This window comes from Colias croceus, chromosome 4 (genome assembly GCF_905220415.1).
Source record: "Colias croceus chromosome 4, ilColCroc2.1".
NCBI lineage: Eukaryota > Metazoa > Arthropoda > Insecta > Lepidoptera > Pieridae > Colias > Colias croceus.
The window spans coordinates 9762251-9778654 of NC_059540.1; the positions used below are offsets into that span (position 1 = coordinate 9762251).

The 16404-nt window shown below is 34.9% G+C and overlaps 1 protein-coding gene across 5 annotated transcripts in view; it reads left to right on the forward strand.

Moving 5' to 3' along the window:
- Window positions 1–7688, forward strand: part of LOC123690924 — a 53638-nt gene extending 45950 nt beyond the window's left edge. For all 5 annotated transcript variants that reach the window (XM_045635075.1, XM_045635076.1, XM_045635073.1 and 2 more), the window contains exons 6-12: window positions 583–855; window positions 1328–1617; window positions 2044–2127; window positions 2612–2858; window positions 3505–3613; window positions 6391–6450; window positions 7113–7688. In XM_045635075.1, the coding sequence (XP_045491031.1) occupies window positions 583–855; window positions 1328–1617; window positions 2044–2127; window positions 2612–2858; window positions 3505–3613; window positions 6391–6450; window positions 7113–7430 (1381 nt within the window). In that variant the 3' untranslated portion in view covers window positions 7431–7688. The remainder of the gene's footprint in view (window positions 1–582; window positions 856–1327; window positions 1618–2043; window positions 2128–2611; window positions 2859–3504; window positions 3614–6390; window positions 6451–7112) is intronic.
- The last annotated feature ends 8716 nt before the right edge of the window (window positions 7689–16404 follow it).

A 16404-nucleotide genomic window follows, 5' to 3' on the forward strand; every position in this document is an offset into this window, starting at 1 on the left:
CTTTCAAACGATAGTCTTTATCTGATAAAAAGAAAATATGTAAGGATTATTATGTTTTGATATTTTTATCAACTTATTTTTTTTACTTTACCTACTTTGTAAATGTAATACAAAGAACAAAGTATTTCTGTCCATATTAATACATTTATTTTGAATTGAAAACTTCTTAATGCGCGTTGTGAGTAAAATTCCAAGATCGCGTCATGGTATTACCGTCACGTCATGCAGTAAGGCGACGAGTTTGGTTTTTTTGAATCTTGCCAAAAAAGTTTCACTTCTGACACGTGTGCTCGACCCGCACTCTCTTTATTTTTCTCATTTGTCTTTTGATATTTATCTCTATACTAGCTGCTCCGCGCGGTTTCACCCCCGTGGCTCCACACCTATTGGTCGTAGCGTGATGCTAACACTGAAAGAATTTTTCAAATCCAACCAGTAGTTCTCGAGATTAGCGCGTTCAAACAAACAAACTCTTCAGCTTTATAATACATATTAGTAAGTATAGATTATTCTCAAACTCTTCAGCTTTATAATACATATTAGTTTATTTAATTGCATTACTAAGTATTTGTGCAATTCCAGACGCGGCGAGTGTCGTCAACTAGTCCGTATGTGCGAGCAGCGTCGACAAGAAGCGCTCGCAGCGGCCGCACGAGCCCGCTTCGCGCCGGGCCCCGCGCACGCGCACGCCGCGCCCCACGCGCACGCGCACGCGCACGCCGCACCGCACGCGCACTTGCACGCGCTGGACGCGTTAGCACGCAAGCTGCGTACGCTCACGGACGCTGTACGTGCTGCGTACGCGCTGCCGCCGCAAGCGATACAGCAGACCGTGTTCCATAATGAGGCTTATAGGTATGGGGAACTTATTTTATTGTTACTCAAAAATTCAAACTCAAATTAAATTTATTTGCAAGACTGCAGTTACAAATGTAGGTGTTTTGTTGATTACAATTTTATTGTGCTAATACATTCTACCCACTATCTGGGTGTGCAAATATTTAAACAGAAATAAATTAAATTAAACTTATTAATAGATAAAAACTTAATGGCATTTAATTTTTTGAGTTTGTGTTTAAATAAAAATCCAGCCATTAAATAATATGAAATGTTAAGTAAAATGGTGTCCACTGAGAATCAACTTTTTTTCATTGAAATGCTTTATAAATATAAACTTTAAAAGATTAGAAAAAAACGATCACGACGCGGGATTCGAATCCGCCTCTTCTGCCTTTCCGGGGCGGCTATAAAACTAAAATTCAATGTACATAAGAATGATATCGTTTTGCTGAAACAATCACACATTATTAACGTCTCTATACCACAGCCGCAGTGACAGCGGCGAGGCACTATCACCAGAAGACGAAGCCCGCAGCGGGCTACTTGGCGCCGTGCTACGTGCTCTCCGCACAGCCAGCGCGCCCATAATACCCACGCCCACGCACGCCCATGCGCCCACACACGCCCATGCGCCCACACATGCGCACGTGAACACGTCCGCACATGCGCATGCGCATACAGATGATGAGCATGATCGCTCGCGTGCGTCTGATGATAATGACAACTCCGCGGACCTGCTGGACTCGGAGACGGAGCCGTGTCTCGTTACTGATCCTGGTTAGTAGATTTGTTAGTTGGGACCTTATTTGGTGAATTTTATACATTATATTATTATTTCATTAAGGGCCGATTTTTCAATGCTTGGATAAAACTTATTCGTCGAATAATGTATAAAACTACCATTTTAAAAACGTATTCTAATTGCCCGTATTTGACAGTTTACGTGACATTTTAATATTATCGTGTAATACTTATCGTTATTGGACGGATAAGTTTTATCCAAGCATTGAAAAATCGGCCCTAAATATAACTTGAGAAATTTTTTATGAATAGAAAATAATCGATCATATATATATAGGCGGGATTCGAACCCGTGTTTTTCGCTTAAAATTTATCATTTATATTAAATGCAATAAAAATATGTATCAAATTAAATAAAACTTTTTTATTTCTAAAATAAAAAAAAACCTTTATTGTTTTCAGAATGTGCAGAAGAATGGTGGTCAGGTGCGTGGAGCGGGGAAGAGTTGTCTCCCGAAAGGGATTCCTTTGGAGATATTGATAAAGGTATACAAAATGTATTAATAAAATAGTTTTTTTTTACATGGAAACTTAGCGCTATTTATTTCATTTGTGTTTACGGAAATGTGGGGTTTGAAGTTAAATTTCTTTAAGTGCATTGAGAGTAAAATTTCAAGGTCACGTCATGGCAATCGTGTAAGGCGACGATCTTTGAATTTTGAATCTCGCCAAAGGAGTTTCACTTCTGACACGTATACTCTTCACACCATGCCCTTTTTAATTATTGAACCGTTAGGCTGGTTGCAGAGCTTGACCGACCATCAGTGCGTACGTCAGTCGCGCTTGTCATATGTATGGAAATTCATAAAATCGTTCATAGCTAGACCGACCATACGCACGCGTATTGTCATGTGCAGTGTCATAGTCATACAATTGTTGATGCGTATCGTCAGGACCGACGGTACGCACTGACGGTCGGTCAAGCTCTGCAACCAGCATTAAATCTAACGTATGTACTGTACGTGTGCAGACCCCGAGTCCGGTTCGGGTTCGGAGCGCGAATCCCTCCGCACTCTGTCGGCGGCCATCGCGTGGCGGCAGCGCTCCGAAGCAGAGGCGGCTGAAGCAGAGGAGGCGCGCGGCTCGCTGCTCGACCGCGTGCTGCAGCTCGACCTGCGCCTCGCCGAGCTGCTGCGCGCGCTGGCTGCTGCTGCTGCGGCCGCGCGCGCTGCTCGACCGCCCGACGCGACTGGAGCAGCGCTCGCCGACACGCTCAGGTATAACTGCGTACTGTTACATCCCAAGACACGCTCAGGTATAGCTGCGTACTGTTACATCCCAAGACACGCTCAGGTATAGCTGCGTACTGTTACATCCCAAGACACGCTCAGGTATAGCTGCGTACTGTTACATCCCAAGACACGCTCAGGTATAGCTGCGTACTGTTACATCCCAAGACTGTATGCATTAATGCATACAGCCATCCCCCTAACTATCCCGTCAGCACATTCCTTTCCCGCCATGATTCTTACGGGTCTCTCATCCAGTCAGTCTAGAATTCTATAGTCTATACTTTATATTAATATCGGCCAATGTACGCACGCGGCCATGGCACAGGTTATATATTATAACCTGCGTCACATACCTCATAAATATTTAACTTATTAGATACTAAGTTTTCGCCCGAGCAGTCAAAGAAAAACCCGCATAGTTCCTGTTCCCGTGGGATTTCTGGGATTACGTCATTGTCCCGGGATAAAAAGTAGCCTATGTGCGTTCTCGGGTATCAAAATATCTCCATACCAAATTTCATTAAAATTGGTTCATTAGTTTAGGCGTGATTGAGTAACAGACAGACAGACAGAGTTACTTTCGCATTTATAATATTAGTAAGTATGGATACTCATATCTCATTTGTTACAGGGAAAGGCTGGATGTAACAGAGAAAAACGTAGCGGACGTGGTTGTGAAGAAATTGGCCGAACTCGACGCAAGTAAGAACATGATGGAGCAGTACCGTCAGAATATTGAAGTGAGTACTTGTAATCATGATTATTAATCCTTTATATTTACAATTATGAGTGTTCTTTACGTACATACGTACTAAAATTGTCCCGAAATATTTATTTATTTATTTATTACATGTAATTACTGTCATCGTATGATTTATAAATTTTTATAATAAGTATTGTATTTGATATGTCCCTTATCCTTTATATACTTTATAATAATAATGAAACTTATTACGTATGGGGCCATCCATAAAGTACGTCACACGTAAAGAGGGGGAGGAGGGGGTCGACAAAGTGTGACATGGTGTGACAAGGGGTGGGAGGGGTCCTAAGTTTCGTGACATCACATTTCAAAATCTACAGGTACTAATCGCGTAATTTGAAATATAAATTAATCTAAAAAATATGGCCAACTCTATCTTTAGGGCATGGACGAATATATTTAGGGCAATACGATTTAAATTGTTTTGCTGACAATTTATATTTATTCATTAGTTTATTTTTTTGTTATTGTTTCAAAAGTCCATTGAAATGTTACATTTTTTAGGCCAAATCTTAAGTTTTTTAGAGGACGCAATTTTATTTTTTGGATGTGTAAAACCCTAGCTACTGACGTGATTAAAAAATGTTGTAAATAATAACTGTTCCTCGAAAAACAATCCACAAAAATTGTCTGATATAATTCCTTCCTAAAATGATAAAAAAAAATATCTAAAAATATAAATATATCTAATTTCTGAACTTATAATTTTTTTATTTATAGTTCTACGATAAAAAATTACTGGACTTTAGTCCAGAACTTTAGTTGTAGAGAATTTAATTTGCAACAAATAATGCTTACAATGTTATTTTTATCAGATAAATAGTTTAAGAGATATATCGTAAAAACCATATCAACCGCTATTTTCAAGATGGCGGCCGCGGAACAAGGGTGGCGACCCCACAAACTTAGCGATAGCTTCACACTGACCCCCCCCCTACACATCAAAAAAATAAAATTGCGTCCTCTAAAAAATGCGAACCCAAATGTAACTTTTCAATGGACTAATTATGTTGATTTCATAAAAAAAGTACTTAATTTAAATGGAAATCAAACTATTTTGAAACTGCTGTTTTAATTTAATAATTTTTCGATGTTAAATTGCGAAACATGTGACGTCACACTAGGGAGGGGGGGGTCTTAGAAATGTGACCACCTGTGACAAGGACGGGGGAGTGCTCAAAATCTCATGAAATTAGTGTGACGTACTTTATGGATGGCCCCTATTTATCAAATATTCCCATTTAAGAAAGCAATTTTCCCTTATATTTTAATACAAAAAGTAAATAAACTGTTAGCACCGTAACGGATTTAATGTGAAACAGGTGTTTCCAACATTCAGGGCCTGCTTGGCGATCTCGACTCAAGAATAAAGATGAGAGGTCACACACGTAACGTACACACGTACACACGTACACGTCACACACACACGCTTATAGACGCACACTACGTGTATATACGTGTATGCTCTCTCGTAGTGCAATGTACTATATTTGTAACATATTATGAAGTACCATATTAAATAAGGATGTTATGATTATACATCCAAAAATTATATAGATTTAAAATTCATAACTTTTGGAGGCAGTTTTCTTCTTTATTTTATTATTTTAGCAGTTTTATGAAGCTTTATAGCTTATGTGTTATGCAAATAAAAATACCTTGTTTTGCTACTTTTTGTCATCAAAAGTTATTCAAACTGAATCCTGTATCTTCTTTTATTTAGGTCATGAAATATGCCTTATTATTATATAATTATTTATTACATAATACTGCTGTGCTTTGTTACGTAATTGATTGAATACAAGTCTATTTTTCTTATCTATTTAATATTTACCGATTTTAGTAAAGAACAGTATCTATCATCTATAATCAGTTACATTTTAAGACTTTATATGTATTAGAGAGAGCATACAAATTCACAGCTTATGACGCGTTGACTCGCGACCTCCTCGCACCGGTGTACATAACCACTGACTGTTGTATTATCTACGTAATAAATAATAGAATCCAAAAATTCATTAGTGTTAGCGGGATAGTATGATCTTTCGCGCAAGTGCGAGCGAGACGCATGCACATAATTCTATAAAGATTCCATTTTTATTGGCGTCGATTTTATAAATGTATTGTGGGAACGCTTCAAATGTAAATAATATTATGGTATTTGAATTTAGTCTCGTTAGGATAAACTTATGTAATGAAATGCCATTTCATCAATATTCAAATTTGCCGCGATTCGTGCGTTCACGTTATCTGTGGCGCGGATTGACGTAGCGGTAAGAAAAAATGGCGAGAAAGGATTAAAGTATTGTGTGCTGGTGTGCAACGCAATTTATAATAAAACTGAAAGATAGAAGGGATATAATTGGGGATTTATTATATGTTGACTTTAAATGTCGTTTCTTTTAATTTACAGAGAAACAAATTGGTTTCCTTGAAAATCCTCAATAATATATCTTATACTTATATTAGCTAATATATTATTTATGATGCAGATTTTTCCATAAGTATGAAAGTTCTAAAAGTGAAAAATGGTGGTCGCAAAGTTAACTTCTTGTTTTGGCTTTGCACAGCTTAGCCATTTTTATTCTATACACAATACAAATATTTCAAACAGGCAATTTAACGGAGCTGCATATCAATCGCAATGAATATAGTTTAATGTAGTATTATCACTTTTTATTTTTATTTTTATAGTGCTTTTATTTAGCAGTAAAATAATTCATTATAATATTAAAATATAATTTGAATTCACAGACTCTCAGAAATCAACTAATCCAGCCAAGTGAAGACGACGACGTTGAATTAATTGAGCAGGTAATTATTTATCTTTTATTTATTTATTTAATCTGTAATTACATTGACCTATTATACTAGTAGACGCGGCATACGCCAACATCATTGCACTAAAAAACAGCGTAATTAATACATACCTACTTACTAACGCATTATCACCAATACAGTTGTTCTCTCTTTCACTCTCACGCACGAGACATAATACATGTCTCACTCATGTACTTCGTAATAACAACTGCCGATTAAAATACAAAAAGAACGTCCAGCCACGACGCTGAATGGTGCGTGACTAAGTGAAACTCGGGCACTTACCTGAGTTTTTTCTTGCCAAAATAGAGAGCGGGTAACGTATCTAGCTCTTTTATAATCATAGTGTAATTATTATTAAAATTGTGGTTTAAATTATCTCGTTAAAACGGACCTATTTACTTAGTACTGGTTACTTAAAAAATAAAAAATAAAGAAACTACTGACTATTTTTTTATTTCCAATAAAAACGATTGAAATGATCAGAGCAATCATTTACGAACTATTAATAATATCTAGCTACCTATATAAACTATCTAGATAAACAAATAAATTAACATTTGTGTTAACAAATATTCAAATTATTCATTGTTTAAAAATATAACCGCTACTATATATAAATATAACAATAACCGCAAACTGAACCTAATTTCCAGGAGCTATCAACGTGCGACGAGCGCGAGCGACGCGCCCGGTACGAAGCGGTAGAAACTGCCATATCTACACTCTCGTCCATCTCCACATGGCCTCGCCTCGCGCCATTACAACTCCGCTTAGAACGCCTCGCCTTCGCGCTCGCCTCGCCGCCGCGACCGCACACACACACGCATATACACATGCACACGCAGACGCACGCACACACCGCCACCTCGCCCATAACCCCACACACACATGCACACAGCCATACACACACGCACGCACACGCAGCAACGTCGCCGATCGCGCCGCACCCCGCGCCCGCTGCGTGCACGTGAACCATAGATAATAGTATAGAGTAGACAATGGTTTGGAACCATAAACTATATAGAGTATAGACAGATTATGCAATCTTTCGGTAAATCTGTGAAACCATAGACTGTAGAGTATAGATAGATTGTAAAATATTTCGATTGTGCCGCGTCTACACAGGTTTTAAAATAATACTGGCACGATAAAATGTTGTGTCGCGTCTACGGTATATTCAAATTTTTTGTTTCAACTTTAAAATAATAAAATAAAATATTAATTATGTATTCTAGAATTCTAGATAGTAACAAAATTATACACTAGGTATAATAAAACCAATTGCAATGCAAACATTGTGAGAAACATACATAAAAATTAAGTGTAATCCCAAAAATGTAGGTTTTCGAAAATATACAGGGATTGTATTAATTAAATTTCGAAATTATTATCTACAGATGAAATGATTGAGCAGTGTCATTTTATTTTCCTACTAACGCCTTACAAATTATACTATGATTAAAAAATTGGTTGTTTGTAAAGTAGGTTTACGATCGTGATGTTTACGTGATAACATAATGCAGTCTTGGCTGCGCTCGAGATGAGACGGGAGATCGGTCCGTCTCTCTCTCGTTATACCTGCGATCGCGCTCGTGAGGTTTTGGTGTGACACAAGTTTCTGAACATGTCACCCGACTAAAACGATTTTAAAGACGTTATCACGTCAAAATGTCGCAAAGTATATTTTGTAAAGTATATTTTGCTCGGTTATCGCATTTCTTTGTATTGTATTTCTATATAATCAATAATATATAAAGGGTATATTTTAATAACTGCTTTTTTCAAATCATATAAAGCCACTGTGTATACTGTATAAATTTTATTTTTGTTAATAACGAAATTAGTATGAAATAGCGTCGCAAATAAAGTCTAATTATGTACTAACTTCTCATGTATAAATTGAAGAATGACAAATCGATTAACCCATATTATATAAGTTCATAATATAGATGTTATCTCCAATTAAGTACACATTGTAATATTAATAATATACGTAATAAAGAAATTCGCCAATATTTCTAATGAAATATACAAGAGATTACAAAATGGAATATTTTCTGTTTGTGTTATAAGAAATGTAATAGTTATTAAATTACGAAAAATATCGAGCTTTTCACTGTTGTACTGTAGAAGACATTAATTAAATCATATACTTACATAAAATCTAAGAAACTAAGCCAATTTTATTATAAGACGAGTGTTAACTAATTCCGCTTGAAATAAAAACAATAAGGGCGGCCGTACACGGACCGCTTCAAGCAGTTGAGACCGACGGTTTGAAGCCGCGACCGCGCGGTGCACTATAGACGTTCATTCACTGCTCGAGCAGTCAACTGCGCGGTTAGTAGCGACAGCTCGAGCTGTCAATAACAGACCGCTCGAGCAGTCCGTGTACGTCGCTCAGCCGTTAACGGCTCGAGCAGTCCGTGTACGGCCGCCTTAAAATAAAAAGCACACTCATGTAATAATTTGATAAAATAAATCATATAATCGTCGATCATCCGTCCCGCACAAACACGAGCTTGCCAGTAGACGACAAAATGAATTCTACCTTATTTACGTAGCTTTTAGAGTGTTATTTGATTTGCCGATACTGTGTCCTTTATTTTAGACTGATGTTAGGCCATTAATTAGACTTAAGAAACAGGCAACACCGCTTTTCGATCGTCCATTATTTAAAAATCATCCTTACAAATGAATAGAGATATTAAATTGGTGTTCGTGATGTGATAATGTCGTTAAAGACCTTAAGAATAGATAAGGAAAGTAGGAATCACAAATGTTCTAGAAATAACTAGATTAGAACAAATAATATGAATAGGTAAAATGAATTAGATGTTGAAAATAAAGGAATTGTTGAACGTGTAGGAATTAGTAAATTCTGAACTGCTTTAAATCATTCGTCTGACATAACATTAACATAAGACCTTTTTAGCTAGAGATAAATTTAGAAGATTGCGTAACAACAGTTTAATATGAGTGGTACTCATAATTTTTAACGCTTCGATAACAAATCAATTTGTAGATGCGGAAGACAGGTCCTTAAAATGCACTTTTAAAAAAGTATTTATGAAAATAAAATCATGTTTGTTAAAGCACAGGTTGCTTTTTGTAAGTCTTTAATTTGAGGTTAACATTTTTGATTCCTAACGCATTTATTATTGAAATGACGCACTGTTTTTTGAAAAAAAAAACGGGATTTTGAAAAAAATTACCATTTTTTATACGCTTATGTTGAGGCACATAAAATTGCAATTGTGTTGCCATGCTGATCATGTAAAAATTCTGATTGTTTATATATTTATCACAAAATGTTTAGTGTGCCATTACTTATATTCATTATAGTATTATTATTGTATAATAAAATATAAACTCAAAAAATCGCAAAAAAGAACACCATGATGCAAAGAATAATTGTAAATAGCTTACAATATTGTCTAGTCAAAACTTTCGGTAAATACAAAACAAAGAAATTTATTTTGTTACCTATCTTTTTTTTATCAAAGCAGACAAATTATTGTATTGTTATTTAAATGTATGTATCAATGTAGATTTTCTAACATTTCAATTATTGTTATGTATGTAAGACTGATAAGGAATTGTGTATGGTTGATTACATAATGTACAATTTTTTATTTACGCATTTCCTAATATTCGTTAACACATACAGTCCATTCATGCTTGCATCGGGTGCTACTTTTGATTGTAACTAATGCAAAATTTACTTTCATTACGTAATGAATATACAATATAACAATATACGTATCTTGTAAATAGTATTGTAAATAAAGATTTCTTTATAAAATTGCTTTTTATTTATAACTCACGATCCATCATTCATAAGCAAGAAGAGGAGAGTGGATAAGATATTTCTCCTCACCTTATTCTCTTCTTTTCAAACTATCATAAGTAGGTAATGAAAATTCAGCTTCCAATAGATATTAGGCTATTAAATGAAACACAAAATATAATTGATTAGGTATGTCTGTAGTAGTGTGATAGCATCCGTTTCTTACCAAGCGTCGAAAATAATAGTATTCCAACCACTAAATGCAGGCTCGAATAAGATGATACAACTTATTTGTATGAAAAGTACACGCAACCAAAATTCACACGATAGACTAGAAGTAGTTAGTCTGTATATTATGACAGTTTTGTTACGAATGAGGGCTGTCGCAGATATGACAAGACGCAGCGCAGCGCATATTTCATTGTCCTCATTGAATTAATATTCACAATTAAATAACAATTTATTCCCGAGAAACATCTAAGCGGCACATGTGAACGGCGCGCGAGACGCGCTACTTCGCGCGCACCCGCTTTCGGCCGCTGGCCGCGCCCGCGCCACCGCCACGCTCGCGCGTCAAATTTCGTCAACCCAAACTCTTCTGTTTCTTCTTTTCTCTACTCTTATTTATTTCCTGTAATACTTTTACAAGTAATGTAATCAATAACATGTCCCAATCCATCATTTTATTCGCGAATGTACACGTGTATATTATCTCGAAAAATTGCAAAACGAATCACGATGATTATGTCGCGCTGGGCTTTTGTGAATTTTATTTTAGTGAGACAAGGAACACACACAAAAGTAATGCCTATTTTCCGGCTTCCTAAAGCAAAAATCAGAATATTAAAAAAGTACGTAATCCATGGGTTTATGGATAAGGGCAAGGATCCAATTAGTATAATCATAAATTAAAACAAAAATTCTGATTATACCTCTTAATAGTATTTTCTAGTGTTTCTTAATTTCTAAACTCTAAGTGCCATATCACACTAGCGGGTTGCGAGAGGTTTCAAAGCGGAGCGGGTGCGCAAAGAACACGCCGCGGTTGCGCAGCGAATTCGTTGCGGACGCGTGGCAGATGCGCAACCGGCAACGTTTACGTCGCAGTCAAGTACACTCAATAACAAAATGGAATCCGTGCTGGTTGTTACTTATAACTTGTGATAGTATAATAATTATGAGATCATTATTTTTTACGAGTTTCATAACATGTTTATATTTAGGGTCTTGTTTTATCTATTAAATCTTGGTTGAAATGCAATCAGATAACTTAATTGCTCATTAAGAAAGTTCATTAGTGAAATAAATGTTAAGACCCGATTTCACCAATATTTTCTAAATCAGAGATTTATTAATCGAGCTTCAAAATAAACATGTATTTTAACATCGTTGTCAACTCTTCAGGTCCCAAGAAGGAAATCTAACAGCCGTTTATCAAATCGACCTTTAACTGAGCGACTCACGAATCATTCATTCGTATTTTAAACCGCCCGAAACAAAATGTCATAGTTGACAATGCCATAGTTTCGCACATTAGGGCTATTTGTTCTAGTTGTATAATAACTGTCATGTTTGGTAATTCGGCTAAATCGAGATGTTCTGATACAGTATAAAATTTAATAATCATGTAGTAACTTTTACGTTTACTGGTTTATATGTCAAACGATTTGGTCGTTACCATGGTTACAAATGTTTGATGTTATTTGGAGATTGTTTTGTTGTGATTTTTCTTGTGTTATTTTAATTTTATTTTGAGTTGAATAAATACAATAATGTTGAAGAAAAATCGCGGTTCAATTTCACTTGGTAGAAGGTAAACTGGATCTGGTTTAAATTACGAAAAAAAATTTGGAGTCCGAAGGAAAGTGGAGAGATATCTCATACTAGAAGAGCAATTAACAAGAAAAATAAAGACAAAGATAAAAGAAAGCAGTAAATTAATAGTAAATTCTTGTTCGTAATAACCTAGTATCTAGTTGTTATAACCAATTTATTGAATGATGTTGATAGGTACAATCTAAGGGTACAATAAAAATGTTTTATAAAAACACAAGTTTTATTTATTTAGGTAACTAACATGAAAAATTACATATTTCTATAACAATGTCACATTTAAATTAAATTAGGATCATCATCATCGTCAGCCCATAGTTTGCCTATACGTTCTCACTGCTGGGACATGGGATTGGTAGTGCTAACTTAAACTTAAACACGGTAAGGGATCAGGTCATTATCCACCACGCTATCTTATGATATGTCGGTTTCCTCACAATGTTTTTCACCACTGAGCCATCATTGCACTGCACTACAATAAGCAGTTGGTCTGTGGGTGCAACTGATTGATTCCTAAAACAGAATTTAAAATTAAGATAAGTAGGTACATTTCATAATCATGAGGAGGCCTGAGCCTTACCTGAGTAGTGGTGAAGTTTACATTTGAAGTACCTATATTGGTATTCAATACTAGATTTGACATGACTCACAGGATTATTATGGTTTAATTGAAAATAATACAGTATGTAGGAAGGAACCTTTTATGCACATAAATATAAATATTACCTCACGAGATAGTTTTACTTACAGATCCGACGGTTATTCGAGTTTATCTTCAATTAATTGCAATACTTCCAAAACCGATTGTTTTGATAAACGAAATCTTGTACTAAAATCAACATCATCATATTCTACGAAACAATGACGACCTCTTTATAAATTCTGGGCCGTCGCGTTCGCACTATATAATCCAAATTATACAAATCATCCAACACATCTTCATTTTCAAAAATAAAATAGTATGCAGAGTCCATCTTGACAGCAAGAAAACATCAAATCATTTTTTCTAATCGCTTGTTAAAAATTTAAAGAGCCTCTATGCCAGTAATTAAATATGATGCCGTGTTAAGGAAACTAAACCTCGATTAGGTCATGGTGGGACACTCTCTTACATTGATGTCCCGTTAAAAGAGTTAACAACGTGTTAAACTAACTAACAGAGCTTGGTGAAACTGGGCCAAGCTCCTTAACTAAAACAGGGCTATCTTATTATTAGATAAATAGCAGTGAATAGAAAATTTTATCAAGCAACCGGCAACTACCTATCACTTTGCTCATAATTAGGTTCAAAAAAGCTCTTTATAACATACGTTGCTATGGGAGAGATTATACTGGTCAGTCTTAACATACTTTTGGAATGTATGGTAAATTCTAAAAGTCCTAGCAATTCAATCTTATAGCACCTTTTTCAACAACTCCAGTTGTTATTACATCTTTATAGTTAAGTAATAAGTGAATTTCCACAGTACGGTTAAAAAATTGAGTGCTACAGAAACGATGGAAATATTGAATGGAAGTTAGGCAAGGCGGAAGGGCTGGCTTTTGTGCGAGAGTATACAAAATGACGTCGACGCTCTATTCACAGCGAAATCGTTGCGCGCCCGCAACGTATTCGTTGCGCACCCGCTCCGCTTTGAATCCGCTCGCAATCCGCTAGTGTGATATGTCACTAATAAAATCATCTCTATCATATGATAGGGTTAAGAAAAACAACAGCTCTTTTTGAGAACATTTATTTGATACTCCATTTAATAAACATTACATACAATGTTTGACATGTTACAATTATTTACAAATACGTTGTGAAGCTTAATACAAAATGATTGATCTATGTAACATATTACATAATATATCTACATAAATAGCTTGTTAATAGCGTTTAATATTTTATAAACAATGTTGAAAGAGTAGACTACAATACTGATTAAACAGTAAATTATGACTCACTAACAAAGGGACTTTGGGTAATTTAAGACAAATAAAAATATTACAAAAAATACGCATTCGTTTTACTTCTTTTGACATTATAAATACATTATACAGGGTTACTTTTAAAACACCGGCAACCTCGCAGGACAAGATAGCTAACATCATAAGCAACAACATTTGTTCTACGACTTTTAACAATTTGTTAGATTTGATTTTCATACAAAAATAAATATTCATTTAATTTTCCGTTTGAATATTATAAACTCTACGCATCACAAAAATTACGTAAATAAGAAGCGAACGAGAGGGAGAAGGGGACGTCGCGTCGTCCATCCGATAATGAATAGAACATAGACTTATGTACAAATGTTAAGAGAATACAATAAAAGTTTAAAAAATCATTTAAAAATAATTTATAGCGTTATGCCAAAAGTCGTAGAACAAATGTTGTTACATATGATGTTAGCTAACTTGTCCTGCGAGGTTGCTGGTAATTTTTCAAGTAACCCTGTATATTAGAAGTGTGCTCACACACAAAAATATACATCATAATTTTAAGAAATACATCGATCAGTTTATTATAAATGTAATCATCAATTAAACTTTGATTCTTGGACTGCCGGAGAATGTTTCCAGACGATGTTTTTCGTCACCATTCCGAAAAATGTCCATAACTGATGAAGATAAATTGAAAAATTCAATTTATTGCACAGACGTCTGATAGCGAATCCCCGACTTTTCGATTGAAGTCCGATATCTAAGAACAGCGATACTCTTCCTTTAGCATTCATGTATGAATATAATTTAAAAATTTAAAGTCCATTTGTTAGATAGTCTATAAATAAATAGGGTTAACATTTCATCAATTTTATCGTAGCGACTTCTAATAGCATTGAAAATGTGTAAGTTACCTTAGTTTTAATGGACATAGAATTTAAAACCTAAAGTGTATAAATACATCAGTCAGAGGGCTGCAAGCTATTTGTCTATCTACAATGTAACTGGTGTACTATGAGGATGATTTCAACTAGGGATGTAACGATACCGATACCGATACCGATATATCGGCCGATATAATCGGCAAGCCGATATATCGGTATCGCCGATAATAAAACAACCGATACCGATATCAAACAATTCAAAAAACCACGCCCAATGAACGATGCGGGAGGCCACCCGCGCGTGCGCACTTTGTTTTCTGAAAAAACTCTACCAATAGTAAACTTTTATTAGGTACTGATTGTATGTGTATTACTTAAAGTTTAACTGACTTTGTAAAATAATAATACTAAAATAAATGGTTTTATTGTTTTTTGATTTGGCATTTTTATTTAAAAGAATACGATTAACAGTTGAGTCTCTGTTAAATGTTAGTAACTTTTTATGCATAATTCACTATTTATTTTTCTACCAAGCCATCGATATCGGTATCGGTATCGGTATCGCCGATACATTACTACAAATATCGGTATCGGTATCGTATCGGCAAAATCATGTATCGTTACATCCCTAATTTCAACTAATTTTTATTTGAATATTATAATTTCCGGCCCGAGTGAATGTTAATTTTTTAAATTTTCACAAAATATAACGTAACCTGAATCAATTTTTTAATTTTTGCCAATGTAATGAACAACACCCAGACATAACGAGAGGACAATCGATCAACAAAAAATAAAAAAAGTACAATCGTTACAAATGATACAACATTTTCATAGCAACAGGACAAACCAAGTCCATAGTACAGCAGTTAATCTCACCTTATCACTTACGACTAACAAAGAATAAATCTAAATACTAAACTTGTTCGATTTCATATTCTCAATATACAACAATACAAACGTAGGCGATAAAGAGTCGCAAAATGCATTATAAATTCTTACATTATTATGTTCGTTTTAATTTATATTAATTAAATACATGGAAAATTCACTATAAATTAAGGAATGAACAATTTACCACGTTCCATTGAATACTAGTAAAGTCTTATCAACTATGATCGCTAAATGACGCTTGAAAAACTTTAACAAATCAATGAATATTATTTTTTTTATAATTAATAAGCTTTTCTATACTTTACATGGGTTTTAAATAGGTATTAATACTCATATATAACATAGAAAATTGTCAAAATATAACAGGTTATCAAATCATGGTATTGAAGTACCATTTGTTGTATGCGCACTTTATTTAACAAATTCGTAGTAAATAAAATTGCAAACTTCAAGAATTGCTTTTGCAACTTCACGGTTAAAAAGAAGTGTTGTTTAACGACCCTTGTCAAATTTATATATAATCCGATCAATGTCGTGTCGTTTAGCGAATTTCGCATACTTTAGCTTGGTATAGAAACAAGCTTATATGAGATCATTCGTTTTCTCTGTTTATTTCGC